Source organism: Muscardinus avellanarius, assembly GCF_963383645.1.
Source record: "Muscardinus avellanarius genome assembly, chromosome: 13".
Taxonomy (NCBI): domain Eukaryota; kingdom Metazoa; phylum Chordata; class Mammalia; order Rodentia; family Gliridae; genus Muscardinus; species Muscardinus avellanarius.
The window spans coordinates 66,737,399-66,763,693 of record NC_137799.1 but is presented as its reverse complement, the minus strand read 5'-3'; the positions used below and the strand labels follow the sequence as shown (position 1 = coordinate 66,763,693).

Genomic DNA, 26,295 nt, shown 5'->3' with positions numbered 1-26,295 from the left:
CTGGTCTCAGCCTCCCAAATGCTGGGATTACAAGCGTGTGCCACCACGTCCGGCTCTCAACTGAATGCATTTTACGTTGTGAGACAGACGTGAGACTTTGGGAGCCAAGGACAGAATGCCAGTTTGGATCTTAAGTAATCCTCAAAGGCCCATGTGTTGCAGGCTTGGTCCCTAGCCCTCTTTCCTTCCTTCCTTTCTTTCTTTCTCTTTCTTTCTTTCTTTCTTTCTTTCTTTCTTTCTTTCTTTCTTTCTTTCTTTCTTTTTCTTTTGTGGTACTGAGGGTGGAACCCGGGGGCTTTTCTACCTCTGGGCTATACTTCCAGACACCTATTTTATACTTTATTTGGAAACAGGGTCTCACTAAGTTGCTGAGAGCCTCACAAAGTAACTGAGGCTGGCTTCAAACCTGTGCAATCCTCCTGTCTCAGCCTCCCAAGCACTGGGATTACAGGCATGCGCCACCATGCCCAGCTAGCCCATGGTTTTTTGAAGAGGTAGAACCTTTAGGACATGTAGTTTAGGGGAAGGAAGTAGGGTTATCGGACACATCTTGAAGGAGATACTGAGAGCTCACTCTCTCCTTTCTCTCCTTTCCGGCTGCCTTGAGATGAACAGCTTCCTTTGCCACATGTTCCTACAATGATATACTACATTGCCCCAGGCCCTAAATCAACAGCCCAACTGACCTCTAAATCAACAGCCAAACTGACCATGGACTGAAACCTCTAAAACTCCTGAGCTAAAATAACCCTTTCCTCCTTAAAAGTTGTTTATCTCCAGTGTTTTGTAACAGTGACAGAAAGTTGATTAACGCAGTCATTAACTTGTGGGAAAAAATGCTATGTGTTAATTGTAGGCAGAGCATTTCATTGCCCTCCAGAAATTTTCTTTTCCTTTCCCTAAAGACCAGTAGTGCCCAAGGTAAGACTTTTTATTGGCTTGAATCTCAAAATGAGAATGACAGAGCTCCCAGTCAACTTGTGGGGGACATGCAATGAGTGAGAACTTTAAAGTCCATTGAGGTTCCCAAGCTTTCATGACTTAACCCAACAGACAGTAGGTCTGACTCTGAAGCTAGTATGGTGGTGCATGCCTGTGATAGCGCATGTCTGTAATCCTAGTACTTGGGAGGCTGAGACAGGGTAATGGCAAGTTCAAGGCCAGCTTCAATTAGTAGGAAGACCCTGTTTCAAAATAATAAAGGAAATAGGGCTGAGGATGTAGCTCCGAATGCCTCTGGGTTCAATCTTCAATCTTCAGTACCAAAAATAATAATAATAAGAGTTCCTGACTTCCTCATCTTACCTATCCATATGGAATTGAATCTAATTGGACTTTTAGTTTTCTATCTAATGCTTTCACTGTTTTTAAGCTAATTCCTTTATATCTTAGTCAATTGACTGAATTGTTGGTAGTGTATTAGGCACACTCTAAGTAACCTCAGGGATCCCATTTTTTAGTTACATTTTTTTAGTCATCGTGCCCAGCTGTAATCTGGACCTACAGATGCTCTTGAAATTTAATAGATTTGAAGTGCCCTGTACTTTTCATACACAACTACCCTTTGCTCTAGTGTGGAAGATTGTAAAGTAGATACTTTGGAGTTAGAATTAACCTACTTGGTGTCTGCTTAAGAAATCATAGTAGGCCAGGCGTGGTGGCACATGCTTGTAATCCCAGCATTCGGGAGGCTGAGACCTGGAGGATTGTGGATCGCAGACAGCCTCAGCTACTTAGTGAGGCCCTCTGCAACTCAATGAGACTCGGAGGTAGAATGCCCCGAGGTTCCATCCCCAGACCCTAAAAAAAAAAAAAAAAGAAAAAAGAAAAGAAAGAAATCATAGTAAAAGCCGGGCATGGTGGCACAGGTTTATAATCCCCGTGCTTGGGAGGCGGAGACAGGAGGATCGCGCAGGTTCGAAGCCATCCGCGCTGGTTTAAGAGACCCTGTTTCCAAATATATATATATATATATATATATATATATATATATATATATATATATATATATAATATATATATATATATTAGGTCTGGGAGTGTAGCCCGGAGGTAGAAGGGCTTCCAGCAACCCTAGTACCACCAAAAAAAAAAAAAAAAGAACAAGAAGAAATCATAGTAAAACTTGTATGAGTTTTTGGACTTAAATGTATCGACCACTAAAGCAAACTTTCCCCAAAAAATATAAACTATATTGTTTGGCCCAGAAATTACAACAAGAAAGTGTCACAAATATGTATGATCTTCCAGAACTGTATATCTTTATAATTCTTGAGGTCTATAAAGTACAATACCCTCAAGTCACATTAAGAGTTATTTATTTGTTTATTTATTTATTTATTTTGCGAGTCTGGGGATGGAACCCAGGGGTATTCTACCTCCGAGCTATACCCCCTGCCCTATTTTTTTTTATCTGAAACAAGGTCTCACTAAGTTGCAGAGGGCCTAAGTAGCTGAGGCTGTCTGCGAACCGCGATCTTCCAGTCTCAACCTCCCGAATACTGGGATTATAACGTGTGCCACCACGCCCAGCACATTAAAAGGTTTTTAAACTTTTTATTTTGAAGTAATTATGATTTGCAAGAAGTTAAAAAAATACAGAGAATTCCCTTGTGCAAACTTACCTCAATGATAGCAGCTTGTGTAATCATTGTAAATTGTTCAAACCAGGAAATTGGCACTGGTACAATATTTACTACAGGTCTTACTCAAATTTTACCAGTTTTCACATGAGTTCATTTTTGAGCATATGTATAGTTCTATGAAGTTTTATCAACACATAAATTCATATATCCCCATGATGAAGATAATGTTATATCACCATAAACAGCTCTTGTGCTGCCCCTTCAGAATCATACCCTCCTCTTTTTTTGTTTTTTGTCTTGTTTTGTTTTTTGTTTTGGTGGTACTGGGGTTCCTAGAAACCCTTCTACCACCGGGCTACACTCTCAGACCCATTTTTATACTTTTTTTTTTTTTGAAACAGGGTCTCTTAAGCCAGTGCAGCTGGCTTCAAACCTATGCAATCCTCCTGTCTCCACCTCCCAAGCGCGGGGATTACAAGTGTGCGCCACCACGCCCGGCTAAGTCATACCCTCTTCTTAAACCTAACTCATGACCAGTAGTCTGTTCACCATCACTACAATTTTGTCATCTCAAGAATGCTATAGATGGAATCATTTGATAAGTATCTTTTTCAGGCTGGCTTTTTCAATACAGCTTAGTAATCAACTTTCATCTAAGTTTTTTGAGACTAGCTTTTTCAACACAGCTTGGTAATCAACTTCCATTTAAGTTATTACATATATACATATATATGAAATTATTTGATAGCATATAGTTCTTACTGTTTTATGTAGTTTTATTGTCAAATAGTACTAATGGTTGTTCATCAATTTACTCACTGAAGGACTTAGGTATTGTTTCTAGTTTTTGTCTAAGTAAGGCTACTGAATATTCATGTACAGATTCTTTCATTTACATGAGTTTTCTTTGTGTGTGTGTGTGTGTTACTCAGGATTGAACCCAGGGGCATTCTACCTCCAAGCTATACCCCAGCCCTATTTTATTTTTATTTTGAAACAGAGTCTCGCTAGGTTAACGAGTTGTTTTGAAAGGGTCTCACTAAGTTGTAAGAGTCTCACTACATTGCTGAGGCTGTCCACAAATCTGGAATCCTCTTGTTTCAGCCTCCCGAGTAATGAGATTACAGGTGTGTGGCACTATGTCCAGCTATGTTTTCATTTCCTTTTTTTTTTTTTTTTTTTCTTTCTGGTACTTAGGATTAAACCCAGGATAGTCCTACCTCTACGCTTCACTTCCAGCCCAATATTACTTACTTGGAAACGGGGCCTCACCAAGTTGCAGGGGACCTCATGAGGTTGCTAAGGTTGGCTTTGAAACTGCCTGTGATCTTCCTATCTCAGCCTCACAAGTACTACAATCACAGGAGTGTGCCACCAAGCATAAGTTTTCTTTTTTTTTTTTTTTTTGCAGGCCTGGGGATGGAACCCAGAGGCATTCGACCTCCGAGCTACACCCCCTGCCCAACTTTTTATTCTTTATTTTGAAACAGGGTCTCACTGAGTTGTGGAGGGCCTCACTAAGTAGCCGAGGCTGTCTGCGAACCACAATCCTCCGGTCTCAGCCTCCTAAATGCTGGGATTACAAGCGTGCGCCACCATCCCCTGCTTTCTTTTTAAAACTTTTATTTGTACTAGGCTTTGAACCCAGGGGCATTCTACCTCTGAGCTACACCCCCTGCCCTATTTTTTATCCTTTATTTTGAAACAGGGTCTCACTGAGTTGCAGAGGGTCTAAGTAGCTGAGGGTGGCCACGAACATGGATCCTCCTGTCTCAGCCTCCCAAGTACTGGGATTACAAGTGTGGGCCACCACACCCGGCCTTTTGCCCACTTCCCGATCATACTGTTTCTGCTCTTCAGTTTAGAGTTCTTTATATATTCTGAATACTAGTTTTTGTTAGATATGTGATTTGGAACTATTTTTTCCCAGCCTGTTAACTTGTGTTCTTGTCCTCTTAACAGATTGCTTTGCAGAAGAAATGGTCTTAATTTTGATGTAGTCTCTATCGATTTTTACTCTATGGATCATACTATTGTTTTCAAACATAAATTTTAAACCCTAGAGGAGGTCTGTTTTTTATTACTAAAAATATAATATCTAAAATATTAAACTTTTGCCGGGCAGGCGTGGTGGGGCACACTCGTAAATGCAGCACTTGGGAGGCAGAGACAAGAGGATCACACAGATTCAAAGCCAGCCTCAGCTACTTAGTGAGGCTCTCAGCAACTTAGTGAGACCCTGTTTACAAATAAAGTATAAAACAGGTCTGGGAGTGTAGGCCAGAGGTAGGAAAGCCCCTGGGTTCCACCCCTAGTACCACCCCAAAAAAACAAAACAAAATAACCCCACAAAAAACAAAAACAAAAAACTTGGGATGTCAATTTGACTTTTCTATGAAAGATAGGAGTTAATAGTTTATTTCACTAAAGTGTTATAGATGTTAATAGTTACTATTTTGTATTCTGCTTAGAACTCATTGTACTCTGTTTTATCTGTCCTTGTTTCATAATCTCTTGTTCTCATTTGTTGATTTTTATTCCACTATCGCTTTGATCATTTAAACATCCTCATTTCGAGCTCCTTTTGATTCTTCTCTCATTTCTGGCTCCTCAAGAATTCTGCCATTTGTTGGTGCTTAACATTAAATTTAATTGCCTTAAAAATTTATATCTGTGAGCTCATTTTCCACAGAAGTTCTGCTGAGAGGGTTTTGTTTATGGCTTTTGTTTTGGATACAACTACCTCCTCTGGAGAAATTTTTAGATTGTTTCTGCTGAGGTCCTGTATGATTTCCTAAAACTGGGCCAGATGTTTTGTTGAATGGGACCCTATCATGCAGATGATGTAAATTGGCTTTTACCTTCACGTGTAGCCAGGCCTCCTGTTAGGTAGCTTTGTTTCAACATATCGTCTGGAATGGGAACTCTGTTTCCTGCTATGACCTTAGGCTAGTAGATAATAGATTTTTCCAGCTATCATATTGGAAAAGAGATTTCCCAGTTCTAAATGCGTGCCATTTCTCCTCCTCACAGTCCATTTGACTGCAGTCTCAGTTCCTAACGTCCATTCCCTGATTATCACTGAGCCCCCTAGTTACTAAGGTATATATCTAGTCCTGGTATCCCCACAGGCCACGCGGTTTAAAGTTAGATGAGTTCCTGCTTCATGTCTGTCATCTGGAAATTTTCTTTAGAACTTGAGTTTTAAATACGAAAAGAGAAGTACTTCACCAGCATGTTCTTTTTTTTTTTTTTCTTTTTCTTTTTTAGTAGGTCTGGGGATGGAACCCAGGGCCATTCAATCTCCAAGCTACATCTCCTGCCCTGTTTTTTATTCTTTATTTTGAAACAGGGTCTCACTAAGTTGCGGAGGGAGGGCCTCATTAAGTAGCTGAGGCTGTCCGCGAACCGTGATCCTCCTGTCTCAGCCTCCCGAATGCTGGGATTACAAGCGTGTGCAACCACATCTGGCTAAGCATGTTCATTTCTTAGAGCAAAGATAGGAATATTTCCTATATCTGTTAAGTCTGTCTCTTGGTATTGGTATTTTTCATATGTTATTTCACTTACTACTCATATACGCTCTGGGAGGTGTAAATGGCATTATCTATAATTTACAAGCAAGGATGAGGTTTCAGAGTTAGTTGCTTGCCCTAAGTCAGTGGTGGGTCAAGAATTTAAACTCAAGGATATTACTTTCCTCTGTTTATTTTTAACTCATCTGTGGTACTGGGGATTGAACCCAGAGGCGTTCTACTGCCAAGCTATATCCCCAGCCCTTTTTTAATTTTTGTTTTCAAACAGGGTCTCTCTAGGTTGCTCAGAGTCTTGCTAAGTTGCCTAGGCTGGTCTTGATCTTGCCATGCTCTGGTCTCAGCCTCCTAAGTACTAGAATTACAGACCAACATCATCATGCCTGACGTGCATGTGTATATATGTGTCTGTGTTTCCTGCGGAGTGAACCCAGGGGCATTCTACCTCTGAGCTACACCCCCAATCCTGTTTTATCTTGAAAAAGTCTCACTAAGTTGCAGAGGGCATCACTAAGTTGCTGAGGATGGCCATGAACCCACAACCCTCCTGTCTCAGCCTCTCGAGTAATGGGATAATAGGTGTGCACCACCATGCCCAGATTCCCACTACTCTTAATTTGTACTATATTCTTTTGCCCTTTGACAAGTTGTACACTGTTCCAAAGAGAATATGTAACCTAAGCTGGGCATGGTGATGCAGGCTTGTAATCCCAGCGCTTGGAGGCTGAGACAGGAGGATCACACAGGTTCAAAGCCAGCCTCAGCTACTTAGTGAGACTCTGTTTCCAAATAAAGTATAAAACAGGTCTAGGAGTATAGCTGGGAGGTAGAAAAGCTCCTGAGTTCCACCCCCAGTACCCCTCCCACACAAAATGTAACCTAAATTTCATCTAAAAATACCTGATAATAATTATTGTATTATGCATATTTTCTTTTTTGGGGGGAGGAGATATACTGGAGATTGAACCCAAGGCTTTGCACATGCCAGAAAAGTGCCAAATCTGAGCTGTATCCCTATCTTAGACTCTTTTAACATTTAAACCACAAAAACTGTGGACTTCATTTCTAAATTTAACTAATTTCTAGAAAATAGTGAAATTGTTATGGAACTTTATCTTCTCTTCCCAGAACTGCCTGGTGCTCAGTAGCGTTAGACTTCAGATTGACAGCATTTCTTTGAATGGCAGATGCGGTCCCAGGGGCAAACCTGTCTTTGACAAAATAGGAAATGGTGTCAACCAGCTATCACTCCACTTACACCTTCCAAAATTGTCAGCACCGCATACTATACTCACTCCTCTGCTGTTGGCAAGTCTATTTAACAGACTAGCCAACTGTCACCTTCCATAGGAAATATTTTTCTCTGTCTTTTGGAATGCACTTGAAGCATCTTCTTTTAACTAATAAAAACATCTAGATTTTCTGTTTGGGGGATCTCTCCCACTGCTGTGTAGTTCGTGTTGGCCAAAATATCTTGAACACAAGCAAGTTAACTTTTTTCCCCCATTCTTTATGCCAGGATTAAGAAAGAATGTTTGCATCTAGTTCCACATTGGCTGCTTGCTCCTACCGCCACAGTGCAGTTCTGGATCCATTCTCAGTGGTGATAACATTGGGAGAAATGGGCATTATTTTAGGATGACTGACCTCATCCCTGATGCCTTTGGAATTCACTCTGTTTTAGAGAGTTTATGACTTTGGCTGTATTTAAAGTACATATGTCTTCCGAGCCTAAGTTGTTTTATTTTTTCCAATGATCTTCAGAAGAACTTTTGTAAGAAGTTAAAAATGCCATACCCAGAAGTATGCAAATACTTCTATTAGGTTATAGTAAAATTCAACAAACAGATCAAAACCACACTAAAATTTCTCTTGTGTCAGTTTGAAATCCCTCAGCTTCCTACAGCACCAACAGAGTTGTTTCCTTTCATGCAGTTCTGTTAAAAAAAAAAAAAAAAAAAAAAAAAAAGAGCTGGCTGTGGTGCGCACACTTGTAATCCACCTGGGAGGCTGAGACAAGAGGATCGCAGGTTTGCAGTGAGCCTCAGCAATTTAGGCCCTCTGCAACTTAATGAGACTATGTTTCAAAATAAAATATAGGACTGGGATGTAGCTCAGATGAAGAATGTCCTTGGGTTCAATCACCAGCACCACAAAAATAAATTGTAGTTGATTTCTTTTTTAAAATCTCTATAGATTACATCGAATTCAGAAGAAATTATAGGTGTCCTCCAACTAGCATTTTAGAAGTTAATTTGCAGGAAGTAAGTCATGGTTTTTGACTTGATATATGTTGAAAATGAGAATCTCTTGTTTGCATGAATTTGTACAAATATTCTCCCAAGGGGACAATAATATAGAAGAAAGGGGTTGGTTACCTTATCTGAGCCTACTAAATCATAATTTAACAGTATTGCTTTTATGGAAAACTTCTGCCAGTTCTAGTCACCAGAGACCACTGATGCCTCAAATTGACTACATTTTCCAAGCAAATGTTGATATGCAGATGTGACAGCAGAATTATAACAAAAAATCATGGACTTATTCTGTCTCCATGGGCCTGTGTGTCTGCGAGATGAGAAGAAATGGGAAATATAAAAGGAATGTGTCCGAAGGCTGGGAAGTTAGAGCCTGGCAAAGGGGACAGTGAGAGATACTTCTGACCGAGGGACTAAAGGAGTAATCGAGGACGAGATGACCCATCTCTTTAAGGCCTGGTGTTCCGAAAAGTCCTGTGAAATATGAACAGAAAAAAAATTGATACTAAAACATGAAGAATGAGCAGAAGACAGCAAAGCAGAGGTGACCGGAGGTGCTCCTCGTGGAGGATACCATACAGGCCAAGACCCAGCAGTGGGAAAAGGAGCAGCACAAGCACTGGATAAATATGTGGATAACTCAGTAATGAAGGACACAATGGCCCACGCTGACTCCCTCGGTTACCTGCGTTTGCCTCTGATGTGTTCCGAAAGCAAGCAATGGACGGTCAGCCGTGGCTACGACTGTGGCGCTCCACTATAGGCAGTTTGACAAAGTAGAAAAGAACTGCTGTTCACTTGTTACTTTACATGCTGGTACTTCCTGAGAAGGAGCTGCTCCGTGCCCTGCTGGCTAGTCTGTATTTAGATGGTTTCCAGCTCAGGAAGGGCAGAGGCTTCAGGTTTGCTATCACCATGGCAGTTTGGCATCCTGTTTGGGCTGACAGGTACTGGAGCTGGTCACCCTAGGTTCTGTGTGACCTTTGGCATCTCTCCATACCTTCTCTTCGTGTGTAAAAGTAGAGGGTTGTAAGGGTCAAATGAGATTTTATTTTTATTTTTTGGTGGTACTGGGGTTCCTGGAAGCCCTTCTACCTCCGGGCTACACTCCCAGACCTATTTTTTTAATATTTTTTTTAAATTTGGAAACAGGGTCTCTTAAGCCAGCGCGGCTGGCTTCGAACCTGCACGATCCTCCTGTCTCCACCTCCCAAGCGCGGGGATTACAAGCGTGCACCATCATGCCCGGCTTTCAAATGAGATATTTTAAACACTTAGAATAGTACCTGAGATGTACTCAGATATTTAATTGTAATGTTAAAAAGAAGCCATGGATCCCATACCTTCTCTACTGCTTTGTTAAGCTGAAGTTGTTCTAAAAACGGGTTAAGTGTGAAAAAAAACGAAGTACTTGCAGAAAACTCAATAGAGCACTCAGATCTTTTGTCCAGATCACTAGGATAAAGCCTAGTAATACTGAGTAATATTGAGTAATATTTCTTGGAGTAATCTGCCATGCAAGAAACCAAAAAGCCAGTGTTAGAGCAAGCGCTCAGTAACTATCAAGTTCATTTCGAGCATTTGTTATTTCTTGGAGGAAGTTATTTGTGGCAGTGTGCTACCTGCCTACCCAAATCCCATTCTTCACCTTTCATTGAACTCATTTTGTCTCGAGCAGTAGCATGCCCAAGTAAAAGACCTCCTACTCCCTGTGGCGAGGAGTGGTGAGCTGAACCAATGCTGGCCTGGTAAGAGTAAGCAGAAGCCGGGCGTGGTGGCGCACGCTTGTAACCCCAGCATTTGGGAGGCTGAGACAGGAGGATTGCAGTTTGCGAACAGTCTCAGCTACTGCTTAGTAAGGCCCTTTGCAACTCAGTGAGACCCTGTTTCAAAATAAAGGATAAAAAATAGGGCTGGGGTGCAGCCTGGAGGTAGAATGTCCCTGGGTGCCATCCCCAGTACTACAAAAAAAAGTAAGCAGAAGTTACTGGATGGAGCTTCTTGGAAAGCATTTCAAAAGAAGCAAACTTAGATGGAATCTGCCTGTCATCTTTGCTCTTCTCTTTGTCTTGAAGGGATATGTGGTGCACACACATGCAGTAGCCATCTCGAGAGCCTGAAAATGAAATCAGAACAGCAAGACTGAAGGAGCACCAGTCCTAATTACCTCTGGACTTGTTAATTGAGAGAAAATAAACTCATATTCAATTGACCTTCTGCAGTTGGGTTTTAGTTACATGCAGCCTAACACAGTTCTAATGAAAAGGGCCAAAGTGGCCTTCACTGGTAACCAAACCTTTTCTTTAATCAATCCAAGACATAACTGATAACAATGGCTGTTGGATTGGACGTGTTCATTACCCCTGGATCTGAAGTGTGATGGACAAAATTATGAAAGCAGAGGGGATTCTTAAAATTGAATTGTTTTTTATTAGAATACTAATAAATTGCAGATAAAAAAATCACACACAGAAAAAAGAAAATACTTAGAAGTGCTATTACAGATTAGGCAAATTAATCAGAAAAAGGAGTTCTTCAGTGTATATAAAATGTAAACATTTGCCTTGGGATTTCTCATAGTCCACAAGGACTTATTTGGAACAAAAATAAGTCTACTGAATCTCCAGTATAGGTTCTAGCTTCTGCACTGAGAGTAAAAATAGCTAGCACACTCAAGTTTTTCTATGCAAAAAACTAAATAGCTCCTAATCAAGGCAACTGGAACATCAATGGGTAGATGTGGAAACAGAGTACTGAGGCAAATCGGCCTAACAATAATCACCTGCCATGCACTATGCTAATTCTGTATGTACATTTACCTTGATAGACATTACAAAAATATACAGTATATAAAACCCCCACTTGCGCCTGGAGCGGCAGATGACATATTTATTGCTTTATCAAATGCTCCAGGGAGAGGCATCAGCTCAGTCCCTTGAACTTAGGAAGAGAAAACTAAGAAGACACTCTCTTCTGTTCAGAAAACGGGGACTCATAAGCTTCCATGGGTGGGCAGGTGCAGACCAGGTGCTGATCTCCATAAATGTCATCAATCCGGGCAATTGTTGGCCAGAATTTGTTCTCTGGTTTCACAAAGGGCTGGAAAGGCAAAAGATGGAAATAATGTGGGATGTTCTGAGAGTTTTCTCTTGAGGGAAAGGAGGCTACAATGATATTCCCACAGCCCAAAACACCATTAACCCAAGTACTAAAAGCCACCCTGTCCTAAATAACTAACTTTTGTCCGATGTGGCAGCACAGGCCTATAATCTTAGCGAATTGGGAGACTGACTGAGGTAGGAGGGTGGCAAATTCTAGGCCAGCTTCATCAACTTAGTGAGACCCTGTCTCAAAAAAGGGAGTAGACAGTATACCTGTAATCCCAGTACTTGGAAGGTTGAGACAGGGGGATTACAAGTTTGAGGCCAGTCTCAAGAACTTAGCAAGACCTTGTTTCCTAATAATAATAATAAAAAAAAGGTGTGGTGTTGCATCCAGTACTTGGGAGGCTGAAACTGGAGGGTCACAGGCTGGAGGTCAGCCTCAGCAATTTAGTGAGACCCTGTTTCAAAATTAAAAAATAAAATAGGGTTAGGGGCATAGCTTGGAGGTAGAATGCCTCTGGGTTCAATTACCAGTTCAAAAAATAATAATTAAACCCAGGTGTGGTGGTACACACCTGTAATCCCAGTACTTGGGAGGCTGAGAAAGGAGAATCGTAGGTTCAGGACCAGCCTCAGAAATTTAGCAAGACTGTTTAAAAATAAATAAAAAAAGGCTGGAGGTATATTTGGTAGTAGAAGTCCCTTGAGTTTGATCCCTAGTACCAAAATAATAATATATGTATATGTATTTAAACTTTTAAGCCTTATATCTATGCCACTCAAACACACTACAGAGCACCTCTTCCATATAAGAGCCAGAAAGGAAAGGCAGATTGCACCTGGGGCCCTCACCCTGTGGAAGGTGTTAGAGAACATGTGAATCAACCTGACAGGGACTCCTACTCCATTTTGTTTATTTGGTTTTGTTTTGTTTTTTCACGGATCTGGAGATGGAGCCCAGGGGCATTCGACTTCCGAGCTACACCCACTGCCCTATTTTTTATTCTTTATTTTGAAACAGGGTCTCACTGAGTTGCAGGGGCCTCACTAAGTAGCTGAGGCTGTCCTTGAACCGCGATCCTCTGGTCTCAGCCTCCTGAATGCTGGGATTACAAGTGTGCACCACCACGCCCAGCTGCCAATTCCTTTACTCTGTGTTCATCACAATCCACATCCCACCAGTGTCCCACATACATTTCCATCATGAGCTTGAAGTAGTGGAAGCCTCTCTGGGGAGAGGGCAGCCTACACACGTGAACACCATCCCATTTGGCTCATGGAACTTCAGAGAACTTACGAGTGGGAAAGCCGCCACCTCTCTGGAATATGGCCGGTCCCAGTGGGAGGACGTGACGCAGGTCAAGGAGTGTGGAGACATCTAAGACAAACACACAGATGGCAAAGGGGTCAGAGAAGTGCACTGCCTTCTCCACACGATACTTCAGTCATTGAGCTTCTTCTAATGGAAGCCCAGAAAAATGAAGCTGTCACTTAATAACAACTTTTGGGATAGGAATTCCTTATGGTGAAATATTTCAGATATTGGAAAGGTGAGGTAATAATACAATATGGTAAGCATAATATCATCTACCACCTAACAAAGTCACAGGTAAAGCTGTCTGTATGTCCCTCTCTGCTGTCATTATCCTTTTCCCCATGGATAATCACTATCTTGAATTTGGTGTTTACCATGCTCATAGTTTTACACTATGACTGAAAATATGAATAAGTAGACTATGGAATAATTGGGCACATTTTAAGCCTATTGCCATCTTTTGAACATTCTCCATTTATCCCTGTAACTCAATATTACGTTCGTTGAGATGCCCATTGCCATTTTAAAAATAGCTGAAATTCTGGAAGAATCACCAATATCCAGAGAGAAAAAAAGAAATGCCAGTAAAAAAAAAAAAAAAAATCCTCAAATTGAATTCCTTCACTACCCTGTGAAATTCACATTTAGCAAGGTGCCTGCCTACTACTTAGCCATTGGCCCCTACACTCTGCCTTCAGCTAGGTGTCTCAGCTTCTTGTTCCTTGGCTCAGAGCCATGAAGACACAGCACGGCCCTCATGGTGTTCTCAACTCATGATCCTTCAGCTTAATGTCTGTACCTAACCAGAAATTTAGGACTCTGATCAGATATAAAATTAACATGTGGGAGAGGCAGGGTAATGCCTAACAAACTTTTCTCTAAACATGGGCCACAAACACTGTACCAAACCAGTTGTTCTCAGAGTTCACTGCTCAACTATAAGAACCTGTGTTTATACAGTTTGTGGGGTAAATGCATAAATTCTATTTATGTTCATTTCACTACACTGCATCAAACAGACAGAATTATAAGAATTTTCCAACTAGAGCCGGGTATGGTGGCACACGCCTGTAATCCTAGTATTTGAGAGGCTGAGACAGGAGGATCAGTTTCAGCAATTTAGTGAGACTCTCAGGTTGTAGCTTGGCGGTAGAATGCCCCTGGGTTCAATACCCAGTACAAGAAAGAGAAAAGAAAAGAAATGAGAAAAGAAAAGAAAAGAAAGAGAAGGAAGGAAGGAAGAATGGAAGGAAATTTTTAAGAGCTTCAACTAGATAGCATCCTTCAGCCTCTCCTCCTATTGGGAACATGTGGAGCATATAGCTCCTACAACCTCATTATACCTGAATGACCACTGTTAGATTATTCAAGATGTTTTAAACTGCTAAGTAATGGCTGTATCTTTTCAGAATTATCTATTTAGCCGGAATATCATCTTCAGATGAGAGTTCAGGAGTTGCCAGACACCATTTTCTATTCTATGAGACACACCTTCAGAGGGTTGACCCTGGGGTCAATACGGCCCTCCTCAATGTCAGCAATTTCCTGCCGAATGCTGATCATGGCGTCACAGAATCTGTCCAGCTCTGCCTTGTCTTCAGACTCAGTCGGCTCAACCATAAGGGTTCCTGCCACAGGCCAGGACATGGTAGGAGCGTGAAATCCTGCAAAGGAAGATAGAGGAACTTACCTCACTGACTTTGGGCTCCCCAGGTTAGGAAAAAGCCCCTCTCCCCTCTTACAATTTACTAGAAGCGAATCATCAGATAGATAAATTTGTATGCACACACATATACATATGTAGCTCATATAAATGTGTGTGTATATACACACACACACACACACACACACACACACACACACACACACATACATATACATGGAGGTTCATCTCAGCACTATTTTTATACAAGAAAAACAAGGAAACCTACTAGCCAACATTCAGGGATTGGTTAAGTAAATTTTACCGAATACTCATGCAACAAATATGTACTCGTTCAAACGTATATAAACTCATATTAAATTGAATTCAAAACATTCAAAATTAAGAGAAAAAAGCTAAATAATATCCCACTCTTGTAAAACAAAGACAAAGCACATGCACACATACATACATTTTCCTATGAGTGAAGATTCTTTGAAGAATTAGGCCAAAATGATAATGTAACTTATCACCAAAAAGACTGGGATTTTTATTTCACTTTGATTGTGTTTTAGAATCTTTTTAGGCTGGAGGTGTGCCTCAGAGAGCATGTGCCTAGCATTTATGAGGTCCTATGTTCAATCCCCAGCATACACATGAAACATCTTTCCACAGTAACCATGTTACTTGTAAATAAAAGAAATTCAAATATAGCCTGTCAAAATTTAAGTAATGAGGTAACAATTAAGGAACCTGCAATAAATCTTATTGTCTTCATTTATAAGTGGAGAAACTGAGTGTTGGTCAGTATGAGGAAAGTCTTTGCCTTTATGCTATTTCCATGTTTCCAAAAACTTTCCTACATAATAAGAACAAAAGAGATTTTCTGGGCAAAAAAACCCAACTTTTCCCATTTCTTATGCTTCTTTGTGAAACTTTTTTTTCTTTTTGGTGGTGCTGGACACGCACCTACCACGTCCAGGGCCACGCACATGTCACTTGTGTGCTCTCTCCAACCCGCAGTGAGACATTTAAAAGGTGAAGAACAACTCCTAGGTTGTATACCCATCACTAACCCTGCGCCAGAGTGAAGTGGATCCCAAATTCTGTTGTGCATCATCAGTACATGGGGTATTTTAGTTACACCTACCTGCCTTAAGGGATTATGCCCTCAACATTTTGTTATAAAAATTTTTAAACATACAGATAAGTTGAAAGGTCTGTGAAGACCCACACACCCATCACCTAGAGTCTACGATTTTTCCTTTGTCACCTTTCTCCTTTCATCCATCCAAACTATTTTTATTTTATTGATTTATTTTTTTGTGTGTGGTACTGGAGACAGAACCCAGGGGCTTTCTACCCCCAGGCTATACTCCCAGACCTATTTAATATTTTATCTGGAAACAGAGTCTCACTTGTTGCTGAGAGCCTCACTAAGTAGCTGAGGCTGGCTTCGAACCTGTGTGATCCTCCTGTCTCAGCCTCCCAAGCGTGTGCCACCATCCCCACCTCATCCAAATGATTTTTGATGCATTTCAAAGGACATTGCAGTCATCAGCATACTTCAACCCTTGAATATTTTAGCATACATAACATTAAATAGAATTCAATAGTCACATATATTGTGATAAAAATTACAGTGAAATGTAATTTAATTAGTTTGTTGTTGTTGGTTTTTTTTGGGTTTTTTTTTTTTTTTTTTTTTTTTTGCAGTACTAGGGATGGAACCCAGGAGCATTCTACCTCCAAACAACACCCCCAGCCCTATTTTTATATTCTTTATTTTGAAACAGGGTCTCACTGAGTTGCAAAGGGCCTAAGTAGCTGATGCTGTCTGTGAACCCAATCCTCCTGTCGCAGCCTCCCAAATGCTGGGATTACAAGTGTACACCACTATGCCCGGCTTAATTTAATTAGTTTTGACAGATATATATTCCTGCATCACCCATCTAGGAAGGGATTTTGTTTTCAGCAATAATCTGATCTCATTACTCATTAAAATGTGTCCTCAGTTATCCTGTGAGAAAATTCAGTCCAACTTTCTGCTTTAGTGGTTCCTGTGTTTGGACTCATCTGAGAAGTTGTTTCAGAAATACATTCCTTAGCTGGGCGTGGTGGCACATGTTTGCAATCCCAGCATTTGGGAGGCTGGGACAGAAGGATTGCAGTTTGAGTACAGCCTCAGCTACTACTTAGTAAGGCCTCTTGCAACTCAGTGAGACGCTGTTTCAAAATAAAGAATAAAAAAATAAAAAATAGGGCTGGAGGTGTAGCTTGGAGGTAGAATGCCCATGGGTTCCATCCCCAGCATACAAAAAAAAAGAAAAAAAAGAAAAGAAAAAAAGAAACACATTTCTGGATCTGAACCCTGATTCAAGAACCTAGGATAGGGCCTAGATCCTAAAAAATGCTGGGAAACTCTGAGAGTCAGATAATGGATTTGGAAACTCCTGTCCTCAGACGACATGCCCCAAACTTGTCTGAGAAGATTCACCCAGGACATGCTTATTAAATATACAGATTATGAGGCCTTTATCAGGCCTCTTAGTGCTAAAAATCTGATTGAGTAGGTGTGGTTAAGACCCAGAACTTATGTTGTCAATTTAATTTTCTTTTTTCATTCCAACCCTTCCCACTATTACTACCCTTACTTTTGGTTGGAGATTGAACACAGGGCCATCTCATCCCGGGGCTATACCCCTGGTCCTTTTGTTGAAACAGGGTCTCACTAAGTTGCTGAAGGCCTTGCTATGTTGCTGAGGCTAGTCTCAAACCTGTGATCCTCCTGTCTCAGCTTCCTAAGTACTGGAATTATTGGTGTCATGTGCTACCACAGCTGGCAGCTCAACTCACTTATTAATGCATATGTACTGGGGTGTCTTCTCAGGGATTATGTTCCAGGCACTTAGACAATTTTGGACTTTGGACAAGAAGACATCAAACAACAAAATAGTTTCGAGGTCATGAGTTGTGACTTCAGTTACCACCTCCCTCCTAATCTCTCCTTCCCTGTCGATACAGTGAAGAACTGATGGGTAAACTGGCCACTACGTAGTCCCTGTCCAGTATGGGGAGTTAGTAGGAGGGAGTCCTCCTTCAGGTTACCTGAGCTGTCAATAAGAAACTTTGAGGGCACCAATAAAAATATTAAAAAAAAAACCTTTGAGGGGATGACTGCTAATTTATTACTAAAATCTGTCTCTGGCTCTCCTACTTATTATCAGTGTAATTCTATGTAATAAGACTCATTCAAGAAGGGAGTTGTACACCTGGGATGCCCATTGATACAGTAGTAGAAATCTTTCAAGTCCTTTTTTTTTTTTTTTTTGGTGGTACTGGGGTTCCTGGAAGCCCATCTACCCCCGGGCTACACTCCCAGACCTATTTTTACATTTTTATTTGGAAACAGGGTCTCCTAAGCCAGCGAGGCTGGCTCCGAACCTGCGCGATCCTCCTGTCTCCGCCTCCCAAGCGCGGGGATTACAAGCGTGTGCCACCACGCCTGGTTTTCACAGTGCTTCTTTAACAAGTCTCTAAAGTTCAAATAGAACTCCATATCCATCAAAGGCAAAGCCCTCCCCACCTTATCCTTTCTGAGAATTGAAGGATCCTTGATATTGTTTATAAAGTCACCAATAAAATGTTTTAATTAGGGCTGTATTAATGAACACACATTAATATACAGATAAGGGGCCCCTACTTTGGAAAAAGTTGCATTTTTGTGTGTGTGTGTGATACTAAGGATGGAACCCAGTGGCATTCTACGCCTGACCTAAACCCCCAGTCCTATTTTTATTCTTTATTTTGAAGCAGGGTCTCACTGAGTTGCAAAGGCCCTCACTAAGTAGCTGAGGCTGTTCTCGAACTGCGATCCTCCTGTCTCAGCCTCCCACAGGTGGGGATTACAAGTATGTGCCACCATGCCTGGTGATCTTTGTGGAAATGATACCTTATTTCTTCATGTCTGGAAGCAGCTGAAACTCCTGTGTTTCAAAGCACTATGACCACAGTACTTAAACAACTCTAATGCCACTGGTCTCTTAACAGGCTGCTTGCCCTGCTTCCTCCAGACTCTGCCAGCTTACCTTTTCATGGACTCTGAGTTTACTAGCAGTGGGATAGGAGTAGGAACGAGTCAGAAACACAGGCAAAGAATAGCAATCATTTTCTTTGGTATTTAAAATTTTTTTTTCAGTACTGGGGACGGAATCCAGGGGCATTCTACCTCCGAGCTATACCCCCAGCCCTAATTTTTTTTTTAATTCTTTATTTTGAAACAGGGTCTCAATGAGTTGCAAAAGGCCTCACTAAGTAGCTGAGGCTGTCCGCAAACCATGATCCTCCTGTCTCAGCCTCCCGACTGCTGGGATTACAAGCGTGTGCCACCACGCCTGGCTGGTATTTAAATTTTTAACTATAAAGGTTTCTTCCTGTGCTGCGATGGATTCATGATATATGTTTTCATGTTTTCCCAAGAGCAAGACCAGTGCAGGCAGTCATGAAGAAAAGCCGTTCACTGTTTTTGTTTTGTTTTGTGGTAACAGGGATTGAACCCAGGAGCATTCTATCTCCAAGTTACACTAAGTTGCAGAGGCCTCACTAGATAGTTGAGACTAGCCACATACCTGCAATTCTCCTGTCTCAGCTTCCCAGGTACTGGGATTACAAGCTTTGGCCACCTCGCCCGGCTTCCCTGTTGTTTTAAAGACTGCCTATAACCTGAGGCTTCCCACTTACCCCATGGATCAGCACATCCAGTGGTGCCTGAACATTCCGTTTGTGCTTTGAGGAACTGGTCCATCACAGAAGGGACAGCTGCATGAATGTCAAAGGCCACTTGCCCTAAGTCTACTTACCATAATCTTGGAGCCTCTTGGCCACATCCACAGCCTCAATGTTCGCAGACTTCTTGAAGGGTCTTGTATCCAGAATAAATTCGTGAGCCACATAACCTGTTCAGGAAAATTAGCTCAAAATCAGCCTCAGCTCATTTTACCCAAACAAATATATAAATAATTCCGCTCTTTATGGATATCAACGACGAGGAAGCTATAAGTACTTAGTAAGTTTATAGCTGGCAATAAAGACTCCATTTGCTCTTATTACATAAGTGCCAATTTTATTTCACTACATACCCATGAGCTTGATTATGGCTGATGAGAGGTAGAAGGCATTACTGGAATATTCAGTGAGGGGAGTCTGGAGATGAGATTATTTCTGCTCTGAGGACCTAAAATCTACTTACAACAGTTAAACAGATCATCACAGTCCTGATTTTTTCCCCCAAAATATTTCTAGAGCCAAAATTCCACTGACACTACTCAACAACTTTACTCTCTCAATATCAAGTGACTGTTTCTTCTGGGTATATGCAAATTCATATTAAACATATATCCAGAGGACACATACAGAATATTGTGTGATTCTTTAAGAGAGATTTTTAGGTTTGTATTTTAGGCCAAAGACTGAAAATTAGAAATAGGGACTGTTAAACAGTACACATACACACAAAAGTGGCAAAGAGTTAGTGAGGTTAAAGTCTGTGTGGGCTGCTTTACTTTGTTGTAATTTGTAAATAGATTACTCTCTAGCCATCTCCCCAGTGTGAGCTACCAACCACTCTTCCATTGTCAAGAATAAACCAGGGAGGAAATTAGCATTTTGACAAAAAAACCCCAGCATTCCCAGGGGCTTCCCAAGTCCTATAGCTCACCAACGGATGAGTTTCCTTTAAAGAAAGATTCTATTTATGAGACAGTAACATTCTCCTCACCCTGCCCTCCTGACTCGCAGCAGTGAATCCGCTTACAAACAAGCAAAGCAAAAGTAACTTCTCAAGCCTGTCAAGAATAACTGCAGTCCCTGTCAGCCCCGGCAGGCTGTGAACTGCTCCGCCTCTTAAATAATGAATAAACATGAAAGGATTGACTGAATACACCCCAAACTGACTGTTTTTAAAATATGCTTTTTAAGCAATAATAGAGAATTAATTGGTAAAGAATGTGATTAAAAATAAAAAGTTCTAGCTGGACGTGGTGGAACATGCTTGTAATCCCCGCGTTTGGGAGGCGGAGACAGGAGGATGGTGCTGGTTAGAAGCCAGCTGCGCTGGGTTAAAGACCCTGTTTCCCAATTTAAAAAAAAAAAAAAAAAAAATATATATATATATATATATATATATATATATATATATATATATATATATATATATATATTAGGTCTTGGAGTGTAGCCTGGAAGTATAAAGGTTTCCAGGAACCCCAGCACCACCAAAAAATAAAAAATAAAAAGTTCTAGCTGGGTATGTTGGTACACACTTGTAATCCCAGTACTTAAGAGGCTGAGATGGGAGGATGGCGGGTTTGTGGCCAGCCTCAGGTACTGAGTGAGGCCCTCTGCAACTTTAGTGAGACCCTGTTTCAAAATAAAGAATAAAAAATAAGGCTGGGGGTATAGATCCGAGGTAGAATGCCCCAGTACTGCAAAGAAAGAAATAAAGTTAGTTCTGTTCATGGATAGGTAAACTCAGGGAGAAGAAAAAAGTGCCAAAAGAGAGCAGCCAGTGAAATGTTCAAAGAAAAACCCAAGTGAATACTTAAGGCCTTATCAATGATTAATTTCAGGACTCTCCAAAGCCCTGCTATTTGACCCGCTTTTGGAGTCCAGTGTTAACCTTTTGTCCTTTCTTCTTTGAGCTTGTCGCTGCTGTCCTGAGCACTAAGACAGTCAGGGAAGTAGACTAGTGGATGCTCAGACAAAGGACAGGAGGAAGTGGGAGCAGACCAGCGGGGGAGGAGCTGCTCTTGGCAGGCCAAGAGGACAGACGTCCGAGCAGAGCTTCTGTAATAGCTGAAAGGAACCATCATCCAAGCCCAGCCCAGCACGGCTGACACCAAGATCTCATCTGCAGAGGCCCCACTATCGCCAAGAGGTTTGGGAAGATCTTCATTTAAACAATGAGGTTCAGGCCAGGTGTGGTGGGGCACGCTTGTAATCCCCGCGCTTGGGAGGCAGAGACAGGAGGATCGTGCAGGTTCGAAGCCAGCCACGCGCTCTGGCTTAGGAGACCCTGTTTCCAAATAAAAATGTAAAAATAGGTCTGGGAGTGTAGCCCGGAGGTAGAAGGGCTTCCAGGAACCCCAGTACCACCAAAAAAAAAAAAAAAAAAAAAAAAACCACAATGAGGTTCAGATGTTATTTCTACATCCATCCTCCACAGTGTCCAAATAGAAACTAGTGGAATTTCAGCATCTCTTTCCTCTCTTGCCCTACTTGAACCCTGAAAGGAATGAAATTTAAACTTGATGGCCATCAGAGACCAGATCCCAGGATGTCCATCTCTACAGCATTTAGAAGAAAGATATACAAGCCTTCGCTGGCACACAATCAGGGCAAACTGAAGTAGGACATGTACAAACTCATGAGTGCAAGTTTAGATTTTCACTGAGCAGATTCCGGTGGGGCCTAACCATGACTATAGCTCAAGTATGAAAAGATGCCAAGGAGAAAAAACCATGGGTGAGCAAATAAGGAGGCAAACTAGGGGCGACAGGAGGGGGAAGAGGGAAACCCCCTAATGCACGTGATGTACATTCACAAACATGTCAGCCAATCACTAAGCCAAACATGAGGGGGGGGAGGGAATGGGTGGGAATAGGGGAAGGGCTAAATGAGTGATGTGTGCATGTGTGCCTCTACCATCTTGTACCCCATTAAGATGTATGACTGCAATCCACCAATAAAAAAAAAACACCAAGATAAAGGAGTAGGAAAGGGGACAGGGTGCTGGAAAATAAAAATAAAAGTGGTTTAACTCTAAATTGGTACCCCATCCCCACCTGGTGTGCTGATTGTCTTGGGAGGCTGAAAAGCATGTGGAACTGTGCAGTGGGAGAATAGAGCTTCTCAAAACCCTTCCTGAGCCAGGCGTGGTGGCGCACGCTTGTAACCCAGCATTCGGGAGGCTGAGACAGGAGGATCGCGGTTCACAGACAGCCTCAGCTACTTAGTGAGGCCCTCTGCAACTCAGTGAGACCTTGTTTCAAAATAACGAATAAAAAATAAGGCAGAGGGTATAGTGCAGAGGCTGAATTTCCCTGAATTCCATCCCCAGAGCCAAAAAAAAAACCTTCCTGAAAGCAGAGAACAGACCTCACTTATCCCACTTCCTCCAAGAGGCCACCTGCCTAGGAATACTGGGAATAACTAGGTAATTCTGCAAAGCTTGGAAGAACAATCAAAGCTCTTCAGGGCCGGGTGTGGTGGTGCACACTTATAATCCCATTACTTGTGAGGTTGAGACAGGATGATTGCAGATTTGAAGCCTACTTCAGTTAATTTAGTGAGGCCCTCTGCAACTTAGTGGGACCCTGTTTCAAAATGAAGAATAAAAAATAGGGCTGGGGGTATAGCTTGGAGGAAAAATGCCCCCTGGGTTCAATCCCTGGTATCACCAAAATAAAACAATACAAAAACAAAAATTAAAATTAAAATAAAAAAAAATAAAGCTGAGAATGTAGCTCAGAGGTAAAATGTCCTTGGGTTCAATTCTCAGTATTACCACCAAAAAAGAAAAAAGAAAAAAAGTGTCATCTTACCTGAGGCAATTCTTTTCTTTCTCCATCCTAGTAGAATAAATCTACAATACTAAGGCTGTCCCCTCCCCCACTTCTTGCCTGTCACCTGCTTCAAAAACCCATGAGCCTCAACAGCTTAGCTGGTGTTTAAATCTCTCAAAGAAACAGCTCATAAACGCAAGCCTGGAGTTCATTAAAGTGATGGCCTCATAGTCATCTGCAATTCCAAAGTCTTATTTAAGGCTGGTAAACATGATTAAGATGAATAACGGTCATCTAATCCTGCCATTAGACACTTCAGAAAACAATGTGCTTATTGGGAACATTCTATTGGAGGCCCCCAGAAGGCTCAGTGGTGCTTGTTTCTAAATTCTAAAATACTAAGTCTCAAATTGTGCAATGAACGTGTTTACTGGGCCAAATATGAGACAATTTTTGATTTCGTGAACTTAAGAATTGGGTAATAAAGTCTGTACCAGACCGTTTCTGCTTGGAATGAAAAATACTATTTGTTATTTAATTCTGCAGTAAAATGACAAAACACATGGAAATTTCATCCATCTTCTTTTGCTGCAGATCCCTCGGGAAATGGAGAGTCTCTGCCTGAGGTTGTTAATTAAATGCTAAGCACATGGTGGTACTGGTCCCTTTCTCCTGGGGTACCAACTGCCCCTCACCACCAGCTTAAATCACATTCATTCTTGTGTTAAAAAACTAAACTAAAAGCCAGGTGTGGTGTTGCATGCTTGTAATCCCGGTACTTGAGAGGCTGAGACAGGAGGATCACAGTTTTGAAGCACAGCTTCAGCAACAAAGCAAGACTACCCAGGGAGACTGTTTCAAAATATAAAAGCAATGAGGGTGTAGCTCAGAGGCATTCTTCCTGGGCGTGGTAGCACATGCTTGTAATCCTACCATTTGGGAGGCTGAGACAGGAGGATCGTAGTTCATGGACAACCTCAGCTACTTAGTGAGGCCTTTTGCAACTCAGTGAGATGCCGTTTCAAAATAAAGCATAAAAATAGGGCTGGGGGTGTAGCTTGGAGGTAGAATGCCCCTGGGTTCCATCCCCAGTACTGCAAAAAAAAAAAAACAAAACAAAACATAAAACCCCACTGACCTGTACTCTTTAAATGGGTATCATCAGCAAAGATAACAAATAGAATTAAATATAAGAAAGTTTAATATATAAAGAATTTACCTAAGCCGGGCGTGGTGTCGCATGCTTGTAATCCCTGCACTTGGGAGGCTGAGACAGGAGGATCGCACAGGTTCGAAGCCAGCCTCAGCTACTTAGTGAGGCTTTCATAAACTTAGTGAGACCCTGTTTCCAAATAAAATATATATATATTAAAAAAAAAGGTCTGGGAGTATAGCCTGGAGGTAGAAAGCCTCTGGGTTCCACCCCCAGTACCACCAAAAAAATTAAATAAAATAAAGAATTTACCTAAGCCTTCCAAATTAAGACAATAAGATCATTTTTTTATCTACCAAATTGGAAAAAATGTTTTATGCTTTTACTTTTGCTGTCTTTTAGTCCAATACTCAGTCATCCCTAGGCCCTGGTGTGATAATCACTTGCAAGTACTATTAGAATAAAATAAATTAGCACAAAAAGGAAAAAAGGAGACCTTGTGTATCAAGAGCCTAAAACATATCCTCTGAGATATAATTTCTATGTCTCTAACCTATGGAAATAAGTAGAATTAAAACAAATAATTGAAAAGAAGGCTTCTGGTTGCAGTACTGTTCTAAATGCAAATGACTGAGAAAGAACTATAGAATTGGTTAAATCATGATAGATCTACATAATGGAACTGACAGAGCCAATGTCAAGAAGATTTAATGCCATGGAACAATGCTCACAATATAAGATGAAGTTATAAAAGTATAACACCTTTAAAATATGATTGTATAAAAGAAACATGAAAAAGAACATAGCAAAATATTAATAGTTGGCTATGTCTGATTGATGGAAGCATGGGTTGTTTAATTTTCCACCCTCATGCTTTGACAGACAGACAGACAGACACACACACACACACACACTGGGGATTGAACCCAGGGGCGCTCTATGTGTGAGCTCTACCCGCAGCGCTCTTTTACTTTCTATTCTGAAATGGGGTCCTGCTAAGTTGCTGAGGATCCTGAGATCCTCCTGTCTCAGCCTCCCAAATCTCTGGGATTTACAGGTGTGTGCCACCATGCCTGGCTCACTACTTTCTTTTCTACTCTCAGGGAATATTCCCCACCAGAGCTTCTGATTATTTAATTCTTTTCTATTTTCAAACTCCTGGACTATTCTTTTCAATATATATTTGTAAGATAAGACAGCTTTAAATTAAAGATCACAGCCAGACACGGTGGGGCACACTTGTGACCGCAGTGCATGGGAAGCTTAGTGAGGCCCTAGAGAACTTAGTGAGACACTGTTTCAATTTATTTTTTATTTATTTATTTATTTTTATTTTATTTTTGGTGGTACTGGGGGTAGAACCCGGTACCATACTACCTCCAGGCTATACTCCCAGACTTATTTTTTATTTTATTTGGAAACAGGATTTCACTAAGTTGCTGAGAGCCTCACTAAGTAGCTGAGGCTGGGTTTAAACCTGTGCGATCCTCCTGCCTCAGCCTCCCAAGCACGGGGATTACAAGTGTGTGCCACCACACCCGGCTCCTGTTTCAAAATTTAAGAAATAAAATAAAATAGAGCTGGGGTGTTAGCCCATGGGTAGAATGCCCCTAGATTCCATCCCAGGTACAAAAACAAAACAAAACAAAAACCACACACATAACTGCATCCTATTGAATCAATCACTGTCCCCTTTCAGTACCAAACTTTCCCAAAACATAAAAGCTTCTTTCTTCTCCTTCCCAACCCTCCATCCATGTCTCAGGCCAGTGCCATTTCCATTCCCACCTGGTATCTGCCTAACTATTTTATCCCAATTACTTTATTGTTGTTGTTGTGGTGGTGGTGGTGGTGGTGGTAGTACTGGAGACTGAATTCAAAGGCATTCTACCTCAGAGCTACACCCCCAGCCCTATTTTTTATTCTTTATTTTGAAACAGGGTCTTACAGAGGACCTCACTAAAGTAGTAGCTAAGGCTTGCTGCGAACTGGGATCCTCCTGTCTCAGCCTCCCAAATGCTAGGATCCTTGCCATATTCTTAATGACTTGAATAGTCTCTTAATAAATTCTGTCACTCTCCCACTCAAAAACCTTTAATGAGCCTGGTGTGGTGTTGCACTCTTGTAATCCCAGCAATCAGGAG

General features: G+C 41.3%; 1 protein-coding gene across 1 annotated transcript in view; it reads right to left on the bottom strand.

The window, feature by feature from the left end:
• Positions 1 to 8,742: 8,742 nt before the first annotated feature.
• GLDC (glycine decarboxylase) overlaps positions 8,743 to 26,295 on the bottom strand; it is a gene marked incomplete at both ends in the record, with an annotated part of 75,865 nt that continues 58,312 nt past the window's right edge. Inside the window, 7 exons of the mRNA XM_080708982.1 lie at positions 8,743 to 8,850; positions 9,062 to 9,133; positions 11,344 to 11,475; positions 12,778 to 12,858; positions 14,287 to 14,459; positions 19,297 to 19,392; positions 21,114 to 21,383. Of these exons, the coding sequence (XP_080565108.1) occupies positions 8,743 to 8,850; positions 9,062 to 9,133; positions 11,344 to 11,475; positions 12,778 to 12,858; positions 14,287 to 14,459; positions 19,297 to 19,392; positions 21,114 to 21,383 (932 nt within the window). The remainder of the gene's footprint in view (positions 8,851 to 9,061; positions 9,134 to 11,343; positions 11,476 to 12,777; positions 12,859 to 14,286; positions 14,460 to 19,296; positions 19,393 to 21,113; positions 21,384 to 26,295) is intronic.